General features: G+C 48.9%; 3 protein-coding genes across 3 annotated transcripts in view; 1 reads left to right on the forward strand and 2 right to left on the reverse strand.

Moving 5' to 3' along the window:
* Window positions 1–1,022: 1,022 nt before the first annotated feature.
* Window positions 1,023–6,221, forward strand: ifngr1 (interferon gamma receptor 1). Its single transcript, XM_055509740.1, has 7 exons — window positions 1,023–1,330; window positions 3,205–3,322; window positions 3,514–3,695; window positions 3,761–3,912; window positions 3,994–4,183; window positions 4,898–5,034; window positions 5,109–6,221. The coding sequence occupies exons 1-7, from the start codon at window positions 1,267–1,269 to the stop codon at window positions 5,466–5,468; spliced, it is 1,203 nt and encodes a 400-aa protein (XP_055365715.1). The 5' UTR covers window positions 1,023–1,266; the 3' UTR covers window positions 5,469–6,221.
* Window positions 6,184–11,559, reverse strand: ltv1 (LTV1 ribosome biogenesis factor). Its single transcript, XM_029156996.3, has 11 exons — window positions 11,328–11,559; window positions 10,854–10,985; window positions 10,593–10,772; window positions 10,270–10,357; window positions 9,556–9,688; window positions 9,142–9,367; window positions 8,507–8,634; window positions 8,240–8,376; window positions 7,721–7,773; window positions 7,244–7,444; window positions 6,184–6,509 (listed from the first exon to the last, which is right to left on the reverse strand). The coding sequence occupies exons 1-11, from the start codon at window positions 11,328–11,330 to the stop codon at window positions 6,399–6,401; spliced, it is 1,392 nt and encodes a 463-aa protein (XP_029012829.1). The 5' UTR covers window positions 11,331–11,559; the 3' UTR covers window positions 6,184–6,398.
* Window positions 11,560–12,021: 462 nt separating this feature from the next.
* Window positions 12,022–13,350, reverse strand: part of capn9 (calpain 9) — a 5,571-nt gene continuing 4,242 nt past the window's right edge. The window contains exons 16-21 of the mRNA XM_029160733.3: window positions 13,279–13,325; window positions 12,877–12,945; window positions 12,706–12,784; window positions 12,460–12,576; window positions 12,284–12,342; window positions 12,022–12,193 (exon numbers count right to left, since the gene is read on the reverse strand). Coding sequence (XP_029016566.1) covers window positions 12,167–12,193; window positions 12,284–12,342; window positions 12,460–12,576; window positions 12,706–12,784; window positions 12,877–12,945; window positions 13,279–13,325 — 398 coding nt within the window. The 3' untranslated portion in view covers window positions 12,022–12,166. The remainder of the gene's footprint in view (window positions 12,194–12,283; window positions 12,343–12,459; window positions 12,577–12,705; window positions 12,785–12,876; window positions 12,946–13,278; window positions 13,326–13,350) is intronic.

The raw sequence follows: 13,350 nt of genomic DNA on the forward strand, positions 1-13,350 counted from the left end.
ATGTGCGGCAGAAAATTAGATATTGTTTAGAACACTTCCCTCTGGTCATCTCTGTATTTGAATTGAAACCTATTTGGATCTCGTCTGCTGCTGAAAGTGAGTGGCTGCTCAGAGTTTTTTCCACTTCCGTAACGAATAAACCACAAACTTACCTGAAGTCTGGATCCTTTTAGGGTTAGAAAGAGAATGACATATGAGTTAAGATGAGCACATGTGGTTTATTGGCTCTGGCTCAGGTCGACTCCCAGTCGTCTTGTAGTTGTGGGGATGAGGGTCAGCTGTAAAAGCTGAGAGCTTGAGATGAAAACTGAATATATGTGTAAAAATGAGAAGCTAGCGTGGGAATTGATTGCAATAATTGAAGTTGAAACAAGAAATAGAAATGTAGGGTTAGGGTTAGAAGTAGGCTGTCAAGGTAACCAACACATATCACATCGAACCGCAGGTGGCATCATGGAGCTATTACCTGATTTAACTTGAGTGGAAAACATAAACAAATGAAAACTCATGATCCTCTTTGTCTTTCACAATAAAACCATAGGTTCATTTTTGAATCAGATAATAATAAGAAAAAAGAAGAGATTAAAATTCAATTCAGTTCAATTTAATTTATATAGCGCCAAATCACAACAGACTTTACACTTTACCAGGTTTGAGACCCGGTAAAGTGTAACACAATTAACGCCAATAAATGCCACATACAGCGAAATTTTAGTTGATTATTTTTCAAACTGAAATACACACAAACCATCGACCTTTACGTAAAATTCAATTTTATTAAATGTGTCATTTATTAAATGAGTTATATGCGTATTTTAAGTCACATATGCATATGTTTCGTATCATTGTTGTTAATTTATACCAACTGTTATTTAAACAATATTATGGTTCCCTTTTATTACCTGTTTTCTTTTAATTTCACTAATTAATTTACTCGCCTTCAAAAGTGGTCTTCGAATATTTATTTTGAAGGACACGTCATGTGACGTCATCAAGGTGTTATTCCGGCTCCGCAGGTGAGTGTGACTCGCCCGTGTCGCTTCTAATCGCTGTCCTCGCGCGGGAGGATGCGTTGCGACCAGTGAGCGAGTCCGCGGCTGACGCGCGTTTCTGGAGAAGTTCAAGGGAAATGTGGAAAGTTTAGCCGAGAAAGCGAAACAGTCGACGCGTCTTCATGAGGAGCCGCTGCGCTTTCATTCATTGTGATCTGGCGTCTCGGTGCTGAGACGGAACCCGGACTGGACCGACGCACGGAAGGCCCGAGCCATGGTGCCGGACGCGGCCGCGGCCGCGGCTCTGCTGCTGCTCTGCGCTGCTTCAGCCATTACCGGTAAAACGCTCCGCTTTGATATCTGGAGTTTTTAATTATTATTGTCTACGTCTAGTTATTATTAGTGACGCGCCCACGCTCAAACTGAGTTCAAGAAACTATGATAGAAGCAATCACTTCAATGTCAGATGTCACCTGAACCCAGAAACTGTTCAGAAGTGAACCTCAGAACAGTCTGGACTCGGTGACTCGGTGCCGGTACTGACCCAAAGTAGAACACTTACTTTTCTAAACATGTGACAGTGACGCTGAGCGTTTTTATCTTCAATGCGCTTCTTTCATTTCATTAATTTCAAAAGTTCAAATGTCCCTTTAAACTTATTTTTTTGGCCACAGTATCAAACTGCTCGTGCGTTTAGTTGTTTGAAAAAACTCCATTCTTTGACTCAGTCATCAGGTCTAACCACAAAAATAGTGTTTGAGGTATGAAGGTAATTTTTAGACACTGTAAATGTTTGTAAAAACTCTGACCACAGGCGGCGGGACAGTTGCTTTTTTTACGTCAAACATGGCGCCCCACCATCGGGTCCACCTATAATTTATTCTCTCTCGTCTGACTTAATCACTGACCTCAACTGAAAGGCAGAACCGGGTCAAAGTCTATTGCGTCCGACTGTGTCTCTAATAAAGTGAGCGTCGCCCGTGTTTCTGCTGAGGACCAGCTCATCACGCGCAGCTGCTGTTTCCTCTTCGCGTCCAGATGCGGAGATTCTGGACGTGAACGCGGTTCGTGCGTGGGCAGATGTTTCCACGCGCTGTTTGCCCTACCGCTCTGACGCGGTCTCGGTTCTGCTTTGTTGTGACTTGATGTTTTTCCTGTAGCCCGAACCGGTTCTACCGCTGAACTCTCACCTGCTGCGCTGACGCGTCCTGAAACCGTCTTGATTGTTTTGTGCTGGCTTTAAATCAACTCGATCATAAAACAAAGGTCGTCAGACACCGAGCTCGAGGGACTGTTTTATCAGCAATGAAACCGTTTAATGACTGGATCGCTCACCTTTGGTCAGATTCACGTGGAGTGTAAGGACAGTAATAAAACCCAACATTACAGCCACAGCGTGTACTCTTATCGTGACGTGAAACTGCGTTAAATTAGATTTATATTCATTGGAGAATAACAAAGTGTCCGAATGGAACAATTGCACTATATTTATGTTTGAGCTGCTACAATTATCAATGACGTCAACATCTGCCGCAGCGACCAGCAAAACGGACGGAACCGCGGTGAACTGGACGCGAGCTCGGTCCGATCCAACAGACGCGCTACCGTGGCTCAGCTGACGTTGATGCTGGTTCTGGTGTGGGCTCGGAACACACGGAACCCGGGCCCGCCCAGGCGTCGGTGGCGCGGGTTCGTTCGTGTTCAGGAAGTCAAAACTGAACCCGTCCTTGTTTCACGAGGCTTCATCGTTTCCGTCAGGACACGAACATCCGAGCAACTCTCCGCGTTCGTGTGGCTGCCGCGGCGTGGACCCGCCTGCGGTGACGTCACTGGGAGGAGAACGAGTCGGGCGCAGGTTCGGGTGGAATGCGGAGCGGCAGGCAGAGCCGGTACCGTGTTGTTCCGACAGAGAACAAAGGATGAAGTAACGCACAACTATGCGCCGCAGTTTCGGGCTGTGTTGGACGCACGAGACGTCGTTTTAGCGACACGCACGTGCTCTGATCTGGAACTAAAGAACGCGGTGTCCAGCGGGAACGTGCGGGAATCTGCTCGTGTGCGTGATTCAGACCTTTAAATCTTCACATTATAGAATCTGACGCAACGTGGCGTGTTCTGGACGCGGTCGCTTCGCTGTTGATAGAAACACTGGACGCTGCGTCCAGCCGGTGACGGAGAGTTGCTCATAGGGCTTTTCTGGTTCCGGTTTCAGTTCCACCTCCAACAGACGTGACCGTGAGCTGCCAGAACGTGAACACCACAGTGAGCTGGAAGCACGCGGAGGAGACTGAGACCCGGTTCCAGGTCACCCTGAAGGGCGCTGATCCCAGGTGAGACCGGTGTCTGTTAGAGGCAGCGCTGGGTTCACGGGTCGGGTTGACCCGGTCAGTGATCAGCACTAAACCCAAATCAACACGCCAGAGAAGAGGAACAAGTCAAACACCTGATTTCATGTTGAAGTGATGGTTCTGTGTTTGGTTCTCGTCCACGACTGATGGACTTTTTTCTGCTTTTCCTTTAGAACTCTTGTGATAGAAACCCTGGCTCGTGAGCTGGACCTGACCCGCTTCCTGTGGGACTCCATGGACAGCTGCATGGACAACTATTACGTGGAAGTGACGGCCTTGTGGGACGGGACCCAGTCTGCAGCCGTCAGGTCCATCTCATTCAGCTTCAACAGTCTGAAGCCGCCTCGCCTCATGTGAGTAAACGGGCCAGCGCCAGAACCTCGTGAACTGAGCGTGCCTCAACCCGAACCTCTGCTCCAGGTCTGCTGGACTTCCCTCCTGTGGAACTGACTGTGGGGGAGTCGGGGGCCATGGTGAGTTTCCAGAACCCGCTGAGGTTCTATGAAGAGCTGAAGCGGGTCACCAGGCAGGACGTCGGCGCCTCCTTCACATACAGCGTCGCTACTCAGAGGGTGAGGCGTTGTGTGCGTCTTCCTCCTATTTTCTTTATTTGTGTGTGGTTAATAATAAACGTACGTGTCTCGTTCTTCCAGAAACAGTTTAACGCCTCCTGCTCGAAGGACGAGCTCGTCTGCAGACGCGACGTCGTGTTCTCTGAGGGCGAGGAGCGCTTCGTCACGCTGAGTGGACGGTTCTGCAAACGGGACTGTCTGGGTGAAGTGGTCTTCAGAACAACGGAGCCCATCTTCCAGAACGACTTGACCAGTTCTGGGTTCGACCGAGGTGAGGCGTTAACGAGCCAAAACGCACACATGAAACAGTTCATCACAAACGTATCAAAATCACACAACCCATAATGTGTGTGGATCAGTGGACAGACAGCACGTACAGACGAGCGAGCTGGACCTCTGGTGCTGAGTCTGGAGGCGTTAATTAGCCACATTTTCACTTTCTTTGTAAAGGGCTTTTGTTGGAAGTCAGTGATTTCCACTCCTCAGTAAAAGCGCTGCTTCACAAGCGACTAAAGAAAACAATCACCTGACAGTTACACACTCAAAACCTTATAAAACAGCTTGAGCTGCAAATATATGGAAACTGTCCCATCTTTTAAACTGCAGTGATGACAGTGCTCGTGTGTTTTCATCCGTTACTTGCTCGTACGAGCTTCCAGTGCTTTTTGCACCTCCACCAGTATGAGACCAACTGGTTAAGCACACGTTCATTTCAGATTGACCGGAAGTTACACAACTTATCAATATGGACTTTGAAAGAGAGCTGAGCCTCTATCATTAACCCAAGATTTTTATATCGGTTGACAATTTGTATCGCTATAAATCTATATCTGTCTCAGGGTCAGTGGACCCTCTATTGGTTTCAGTGAAGTGCATCCCTACCCTAATATTCAGCAGCAGCCCTTCAACCAGTTCATACACAACTTTGGCAGCAGCAGTGTTTTAGTACAGACGTCCTGGTTTGAGCTGTCACGTTTCTCCGCAGACGCCCTCATCCTCACCGTCAGCTTGGCCTCGATGCTGGGCGTCTTCCTCTTGGTGGTTGCCGCGGTAACGGTAGCCATCTGCAAGGTGAGAGGCTGGACCATGGACAAGACGGACCCACAGACGCCCCGAGTTCTGGTGAGGACGCGGCGCCGCAAACCAAGGTCCGCTTCTTGTTTCAGTCTCTCAAGCACTCGCCGTCTCTCCCACAGGTTTTTGCAGACGAGGGGAAGCCCATGGTTCTCCCCCACTTCCCTCACGGCGGTACCGTGGAACCCGTGCGCGCTCTGATCCCGGACTGTCCCACGGAGACGGAGGAGTCGAAGGACGACGACCTGGGTCCGTGCTCCAAAGCGTCGATCTCCTCGGAGGAGGGCTACCAGGACGGGGGCCTGTCGGAGGACAGCAACCAGGGCTCGGGCTCCGGGCCGAGCGGCACCAGCGCCTCCGAGTGGACCGAGTGCGTCTCCGTGAGTTCTGAGGAGGACAAATGCGCCGGAGGCTACGACCGGCAGCACCGGCTGCTGGACGTGGGGGACGGAGACATGGTGATGTCATACGGCAACCGGTAGAGGACGTCTGGAGACGATGCGGCGCTCAGGTTACACAAGGACAGGACAGCTGAACGCCCCTCAGGGAGCTGGTGCCTTGCTCAAGAGACACGTTAACGAGCCGCTCAGCAAAACATTGTCACTTGCATCAAGTGGTTTTGAATCAGGAAGAAACTGTTATTAGTCTGATGTTGAGTCTTCTTCAAATCGGGTCTGAAGGTGTTCCTAATAAAGTGGTCGCCCGCCGGTGAAGCAACTGTTCGGCTGTGGACGCCGAGCGCCTCCCGTCGCAGCGGCGCAGGGTTTCCTTTCAGGTGTGAGCTGCATCTGGACTCTCCACCTGTGGCGGTGAATGTCGGATGCCTCAGTCACACCCAGTCACGCAGCCTCGAACCGGGAACCTGCAGAACCGGCCCAGGAGCAGACCTGCTCCTTGTTTGTAGTGTCAGGTGGTTTTTTTATTGTGTTTATCTTGTATGAAACTAGATTTTATACAGTTTCTACTCAGTAAATTCTGTTTCCAGGCTTTTAACACTTTTTATCATCCAGGCCATAAATTGTCCGTGAATGTGAAGTAATGACTGCGTCTGAACCTGCATGTCACACGTTCGCGTGAGACAAAGGAATGTCCAAAAGCTGCTTTGCCAGATATTTCCTCTTCTGATCTGGGGCCAGTTGCTTAAACAGAAATCGGTTGTGACGACCTGCAAATAGGCTCAACATGAAATCTCAAAGCTGCATTGAAGTGTTTTTTTAATAAAGACAATAACAATATTTGTGTGTTGGTGACTGCAAACAGTGAATCTGTGGCTGAAGGCTGATCCGCCGCGTGTCTGGATTCCTCTGGTGTCAGTGGTTTCCCTGAACGGATGCATAAAACCAGCTGCTCAAATCCACTCAGCAGTTTAAGTCCAGTTAAGGTCCCGTCCATGAAGAGCAGCGAGGCCGCGTCTAAAGCTTGAGGCCCTGAACGTTTGTCCTGAGGTTCAGCAGCTGCTTCTCCTGTCGCACTCGCTCTTCTTTGAACGCCACCTTGTTGGCCTTCTTCTCCGCTCTGCGCTCCTGAACACAAACGTAGGTGTTAACGGCACGTCCACGCCTTTATTATGTTATCATGAATCATCCGCTCCCCCCCTCTGGCTGAATATTTGACCTTTGCAGCATGGACACAATGGCAGCATGAATCGTTGACTCACAGCACCTGAGTTTGACAGCTGAGGAAAGCATTTTAAGACATGTTATGTTTCCTTTGTGTCGACTCCCCATGAAGCAGAAAGCAACGAGGCATCAGTCAGAGTGGCTCCTGTTCTCAGCAGCTCCTTAACACGTTTAGTGTGTAGCGGCATGCGAGAACAGACTGTTGTGTTTACATCCGAGTAGTACAAGAGTAATCTGATTACTCACACCATCAGCCTTAACACAGAGTAATCAGATTACTCTGCAGGCTGAGATGGACAATCAGATTACTCCTGACCCCGTCTTACCACAGAGTAATCAGATTACTCCTGACCCCACCTTGCCACAGAGTAATCAGATTACTCCTGACCCCACCTTGCCACAGAGTAATCAGATTACTCCTGACCCCACCTTGCCACAGAGTAATCAGATTACTCCTGACCCCACCTTGCCACAGAGTAATCAGATTATGCCAGCCTCCAGTTTAGCGTGGGACAAGTTCTTTTCACCTCCCAGTATCAGTATCAGACTGTTTGTGGTGGCTTCTGCTGTTACACTGGACTCTCTGAAGCCAGACGCCGTGGAGTGGAGGCCTCTGAGCGCCTGTGAGCAGCTCTCACCTTGCGCTCGTCCTTGATGGCCTGCTTCCTGGCCTTCCTCTCCTCGGGGCGCTCGTCCTTGTTTCGGGGCTGGGTGGAGACGCGCGGCAGGTCCGAGTCGTTGATCCTCGCCATGCGCTCCGCCTGCTTGGTGGTCAGGCCTATGGCCGGGAGCACGTCCAAAGGGATTCCCGTCTTGCTCGACACACGAATCGGCTTCAGCTGATAAGAAAAAATGGAGGCGTCAGTTTGTTTGTGTCCAAACGGTTGTTTGGAGGATAAAGACTCCCATTCTATGTTTGTGCGAGCATGCTGTTATTAGAGCCTATTATGTTCTCAGCTTTTGAATATGCAGCTTCACAGGAAACATCAGACCAAACGCCGCTCAGTTCACTGCCTTGACTCAGCAGAACGCTTCGTAACTGGTGTTTGCCTGCAGCTCGGTGGTGACAGGCACCACCTCAGCCCGCTAAGCCATGGGTCTGTGTGTTTTCATACCTTTGGTGGATCTTTGATGATTTTGGGTCTGTTGTAAATGTTGGAGTAGGTGCCTGACGAGAGGAAAACAGTCACATTAATACAAGCAGCTTCGTTCCCACAGTCTCCTCCATGAAGAACTGCACATTATGATCACGAGATGAGAGCCTGGAGCTGCTCTCCTCCACCTCTACTGAGACTCCAGGAGGAATCAAAACACACCAGCACCGAGCACCTGAGCAGCGGCTGTGAAGCTGGAGGTGAGGACAGACACGAATAATCTACCACTGATCAGATAAGACTCTCGGCCTGCAGACACCTTGCTGCTCTGGAGCAAAGTTCTGTGACTCAGAGGCCTGAGCTAATGTTTGAATCCACAAGAGCTGCAACAGGCCGAAGCTTCAGTACAGGAAACGTCTGCATTTACTGGAAACGTCAACGTAATGACAAACATGGCTGCCACCGTATGTAACACAACGTCTCTGCTGGATTTCGGTTAAGAGTTAAATGTTTTGACTTCTAGTTAAACATCAGACTCACTGATGATGGTTTCACAGTCCCACTTCTCCTCTGGAGCCTCCATGACAACTATTTCCATCTGCTCTTCCTCCTCCTCCTCATCTTCCTCATTCACAGCAGGAAGCTCCTTGGGGCCCAGATCCTCAGGCCTCTGATACCTGCAACATAACCATGAGACACATCTGTCAACTGGGTCATTTAAAGTAACATTACCACAAAAGCCTTCCAGGCTGGTTGGTCCGAAGCTGCTTCAGCATCTGTAACCAACCATGAAATGAAATCCCTCACTCCTTCTCCTTCTGTTTGAAGTAGTCTCTGACGACTTCTTCCAGCCGAGCGCTGTCCGGTTCGATGAATCCCTCCAGCTCAGCGTTGTCCAGAGCTCCGATCTCATCGTCATCGAACTGTTCGTAAAACTGCAAGAACAGTTACCCAGCGTTTATTGGAATTATACTTATGTACTTGTGCATCTTCCCCTCTTAAATGTTTGATGTGTCGATCTGTTTTTCTCATTTATTTCACACTTTATGTTTTAGTGACTTGTATTTGTTGTGCCTCTTTTATTGACATGATTTTCTATGTTTGATGACTCACTGTTCGTCTTAAAGTCACAGTGAGTCTCAACAGCTGTTGTTATTCTACTGGGTGATTGTTCTGTCAGATCCTGACACCTGTGGGACACTAAGCAAAGCACAGTGCGCAGTGTGACCTTCAGACTCATGTTCCTCTTACTGCCGCTGCTTGTGTTTTACCTTTTTACCCCTTTATTATTATTTTTAGGTGTTATTACTGCAGACGTAGAGAGTGAATGATTGTACGTCTGCTGGGTTTACATGATGTCATTTTCTCTTTTCTTGCTAATATAGAGTGATACAGAAGCATTAACACAGCATAGACTGGGACCAGATGAAGCACATGTTGACCTTTTCAAAGCGATCGTCGAGCAGAGTGAGCTGCTCGTTCCTCCTCATCACAGACGACGTCATCGAGTACTCTGTGAATCGACTCTTCGTCTCCTCGTCCGTGAACAGAAACTCTGGCCCAAGGCCGCGTCCATCCTCGTCACCGGAAACCCCCCCCTCGGACCCGAAGTCGACTTCCTCGTCTGTGTCCTCCCACTCGTCATCGTCATCTTCATTAGAATCGCCTCTGAGACACAGAAAATTGCAGTAATGACCATGAATATTACAATTCTAAACCTGACTTTGAACATCAGCAGTGCATGAACAATTCATTTGATTGTCAAAGATGTTTCATACTAACGAGTCCCGCAATGAGGTAACAGGATGTAACAGGGATCAAAGCCTGTTAAAGGCGGCGCATGATTCCTTTCTTACTCTGGGTCGACTGGGCCGCTGGCACTGTTTGCTTTGATGATGAAGTCGTCTTCCAGGATGTTGTTTGGGTCATCGTAGTTGAAGTCTTCATCAAGAGCAGCGACAATGTCAGGGTCCATGTCCAGCCGGGGTCCTGAAGACACACACACACACACACACACACACACACACACACACACACACACACACAACAAGGTGCTGACACAGCAATGAATTAACTCAACTAATTTTTACATATGTGACACAACTAAACACAACTGGCCCCTAAGTTCTGCAACTAGCTGCTCTCTGAACATCTCACCCAGAGGTGTAACTGAAACATGAAAGGACCGAAGTTACTTAGTCATGTCCTTAAGTGCTGTACATCATCATCATCATCATCATCATCAACACAGACACTGGTCCTCTTCCAACTCTATCTGCCCCAGTTACCGCTGATTACCTCCATCAGCGGTGTTCAGTCAATCAGCAGCTGAAAAAGCCACCTGACACACTGGATGACGGTGATCAGGGAGAGTTGGAAAACCAGCGAGCGGGGACACGGCCCTCGAGGACCAGCACTGCCCACCGCTGGATGAAACCAGGGGTGGGCAGACTCAAAGAGTAAAAACATTACCTCAACACTGCACTACTTTAAATGCCACCCACGTTTCACCAGCAGAAACCAAAGCAAACAAATCACCTCATGCCATTTTAAGCTGATGAACTGTTTACCTGAGATCGGAGCAGCTTTGTTCAGAAGACCCACGTCCTCCTCAAACTCTGAGGCGAACACTGAGGAGGGCAGATTGATGGAAGTAGCCTGAAATAGTTTAAAGACAATGCTTTTAAACTACAAATAAATAAAAAACATTTCTGTCACGTGTGCATTGGTGGTCAGGGTGCAAAAAGCACAATGCTCACTACAGTGGATATTTGGATATTTAAAGTTATGTACATTGTACTGAACACACACATAGCTGCCATAGACGCTGAACATACACAGAGAGGAAGTGAACATTTCTCTGACGGAGCATCGCGTGGCTCAGGCTGCTTACAGCTAGAACGCTGTCCTCCTCATGGAGGACGTGCACCGCCTGTCCCTCCGTGTGGGACGGTCCGGCCTCCACCAGCTCTGAGGAGCCGTCCGCCTCCTTCAGGTGCTGCAGGTAGTCATAGTCGTCGTCAAAGAAGACGCCGAACCTCCGCTGCTCCTCGCGCCTCTTCTCCGCTTCAACCTGCGAATCAGAGGACAAACAGCCGGTGGCGTCACGTGTTGGGTGCCATGAATGAGCGAGGCCTGCATCCCGGCAGCAGACCTTGGAGGCGGCCAGGAGGACGTGCTGAGGGGCCTTCTCATCCGCAGCCAGCGGGTCTCTCTGACTCCTGTGGACGAGGTGAAAGGTCACCGCCGTCCTCTTGTCAATAAACGACTTCTTCTTTCGATGAGGCTGGAAGAGACAAGCACAGCAGCGGTCCGTCGGTGGAGATGGATGATGTCTGTTGAACCCTGGGTTTTCATCACACGCTTCTATTATCGTACCGCGAACCGGCCGGAATAGTTACTGAGTCTCCAATTAGTCATTTGGGAAGATTGTAACTTTCTAAATGTCACAGTACTTTAACCGCCACACTTTCCCTATTAAAACAACTGCAGACTTCGGGTGACGTTATTGTCACATCTTTAGAGTTAAGTTTTATTTTCTACCACTGCAGCCTTTGACGCGACCGGTGCTCTCGCGTTAGCCGCCTAGCGGCTAACAACGTTAGCTTAGCGGAAAACGTCCTCTCACCATGTTGTAGCAGAACCAGAACCCGTGACAGGTTTGGACTAGTCGAGTGTAAAGATCCTCAATCCTCCAATAAAAAGAAGGTGTCAAACAGAAAGTGTCAAACTCCGGCGTCCGTGTCGTTTCCCCACGCTGAGCTGCTGCACCACGCTGCTCCGGCCGTGACCGGAAGGAACCACTGCGAGCGACGGGGGAGACGGACACAGCGGGCGATCACAGAGGACACAGCGGGCGATCACAGAGGACACAGCGGGCGATCACAGAGGACACAGCGGGCGATCACAGAGGACACAGCGGGCGATCACAGAGGACACGGGGACTCTGGTCGCTGCAGCATCTTCAGCTGGTCCGAAATGTGAGCTCATTCTGATCACACCAACAACATGGTAATGCAGCCCGTGGTCGTAGTCGCCCATTTAGATCGCTGTTGGTACGGTCCAAACTTCACGAACCCGTTGCTGCCTCCTGCTGGACCGGAGAGTTACACGGTGACGTAGTGAAGGAAAAGAATTAAATAAATAAGAGAAATAGATTTCCAAAACCAACAAACTAGAGCTATTATTTAATCTCTGTGTGTGCGTGTGTCAACAGTATGTGGACTCTTGGGTTTTAGTCCTGTTTAAATGCATAAACTAGAATCAGGACCCATAATCTGACCCGGTCGTTTCCTGAACAAAATCAGACTTAACAACAAAACTCAACAACAAAAGGTAAAAGCTTTATTCAAAATGTGTTTTCATTTAAAGAAAAAGCACAAATTGCAGCAGTCGGTCAGACTTAACCCCCCCACACCCCACACCCCACACCCCGGCCAGTTGGACGTTACAGGTTCATTTTCCTCCTCAGACATTCATGGACAACATCAGGAACTGAGGAATTAACAGAGGCTTTAATTACATAAGGTCATAAATATGATCACTCAGGTTTGATAAAGAAAAGTGACGTGACTGTGGTTTTACCTGCATGATGTTCATCCTCACTCGCCCCCTCTTGGTTTTATCCAGAGCCTGGAAAGCTCCTGGTTCAGACAGATCATCCGTCAGCACAGGGCAGAACCAAAACGTGCTGTTTCACTTAGTGTCACGTTAAACTGATTTAAACATTAAAGGTTTCATGCGATCATTCCTGTACGTACGGAACATGTTCTCCAGACGCACGATGCAGGTGAGGTAGTCGTCAAAGTCGATTTCGTAGGATTCGTCAGCAAACCTCAGGCTGATCAGCTGCAGCAGCTGGTTGTTCAGACGCATTCCTTCATAGGAACAAAGCGAAACATTTACGCCTCACGTCCAACAAACACCTGTAGTACCGTCCTTTGTGTAACAGGAAATGAAAAATGTGGATAAATGAAGAGTAAAACAGTGAAACAGGTGTGAATCACCTGCAGCGCTGAAAGCGTTGCGAAGCTCGTAGGACGACATCTTTCCTGACCGGTCGGTGTCAAAGGTCAAGAAGAGGATCTGCAGCGGAACAGGTTCATCTTTAACCACCACAAACCAAGAACCACACGTTCAAAGCTTCCCTGGAGTTCAGCAGAACAACCAAAACCTACGATCCACTTCTTCATCTTTTCCCAGAAGACCTTAAACTCCTGGAACTCCAGCTTCCCCGTGTTGTCCACCTGGTTCCTGTGTCAAGGAAAGAACCTCCACACCGTCTGTGCCCCAGTGGCGACAACGCCCCCGATTCATGGGTTTATCACAGATGAGGATCATTTAAATGTCCTGAGTTTTTGTCTTATTAAATATGTTCACGCTTTATAGCTTATAATCAGGAGAAGATCTGTCTTCTATAGTTTCATAATCATTTGTTTTTTCGATATTTGCTTTATTTATAGTTCAGCTGAAATTTTTAAACGTTTCAGTTTTCTGTATTTTTATGTGTGACGACCACGCAGACATGGAGAGAACATGCACACCCAGGACGGCGCCCGCTTCAGTGGCTGGAAGGATACGTCCATCAGGTTGATGATGCTGTGGCAGGTGCTGAGACTCAGGCCGTCAAATTGATCTCTTTCCCTGAAGGC

The sequence above is a fragment of the Betta splendens genome, chromosome 1, assembly GCF_900634795.4.
Source record: "Betta splendens chromosome 1, fBetSpl5.4, whole genome shotgun sequence".
Classification (NCBI taxonomy): Eukaryota; Metazoa; Chordata; class Actinopteri; order Anabantiformes; family Osphronemidae; genus Betta; species Betta splendens.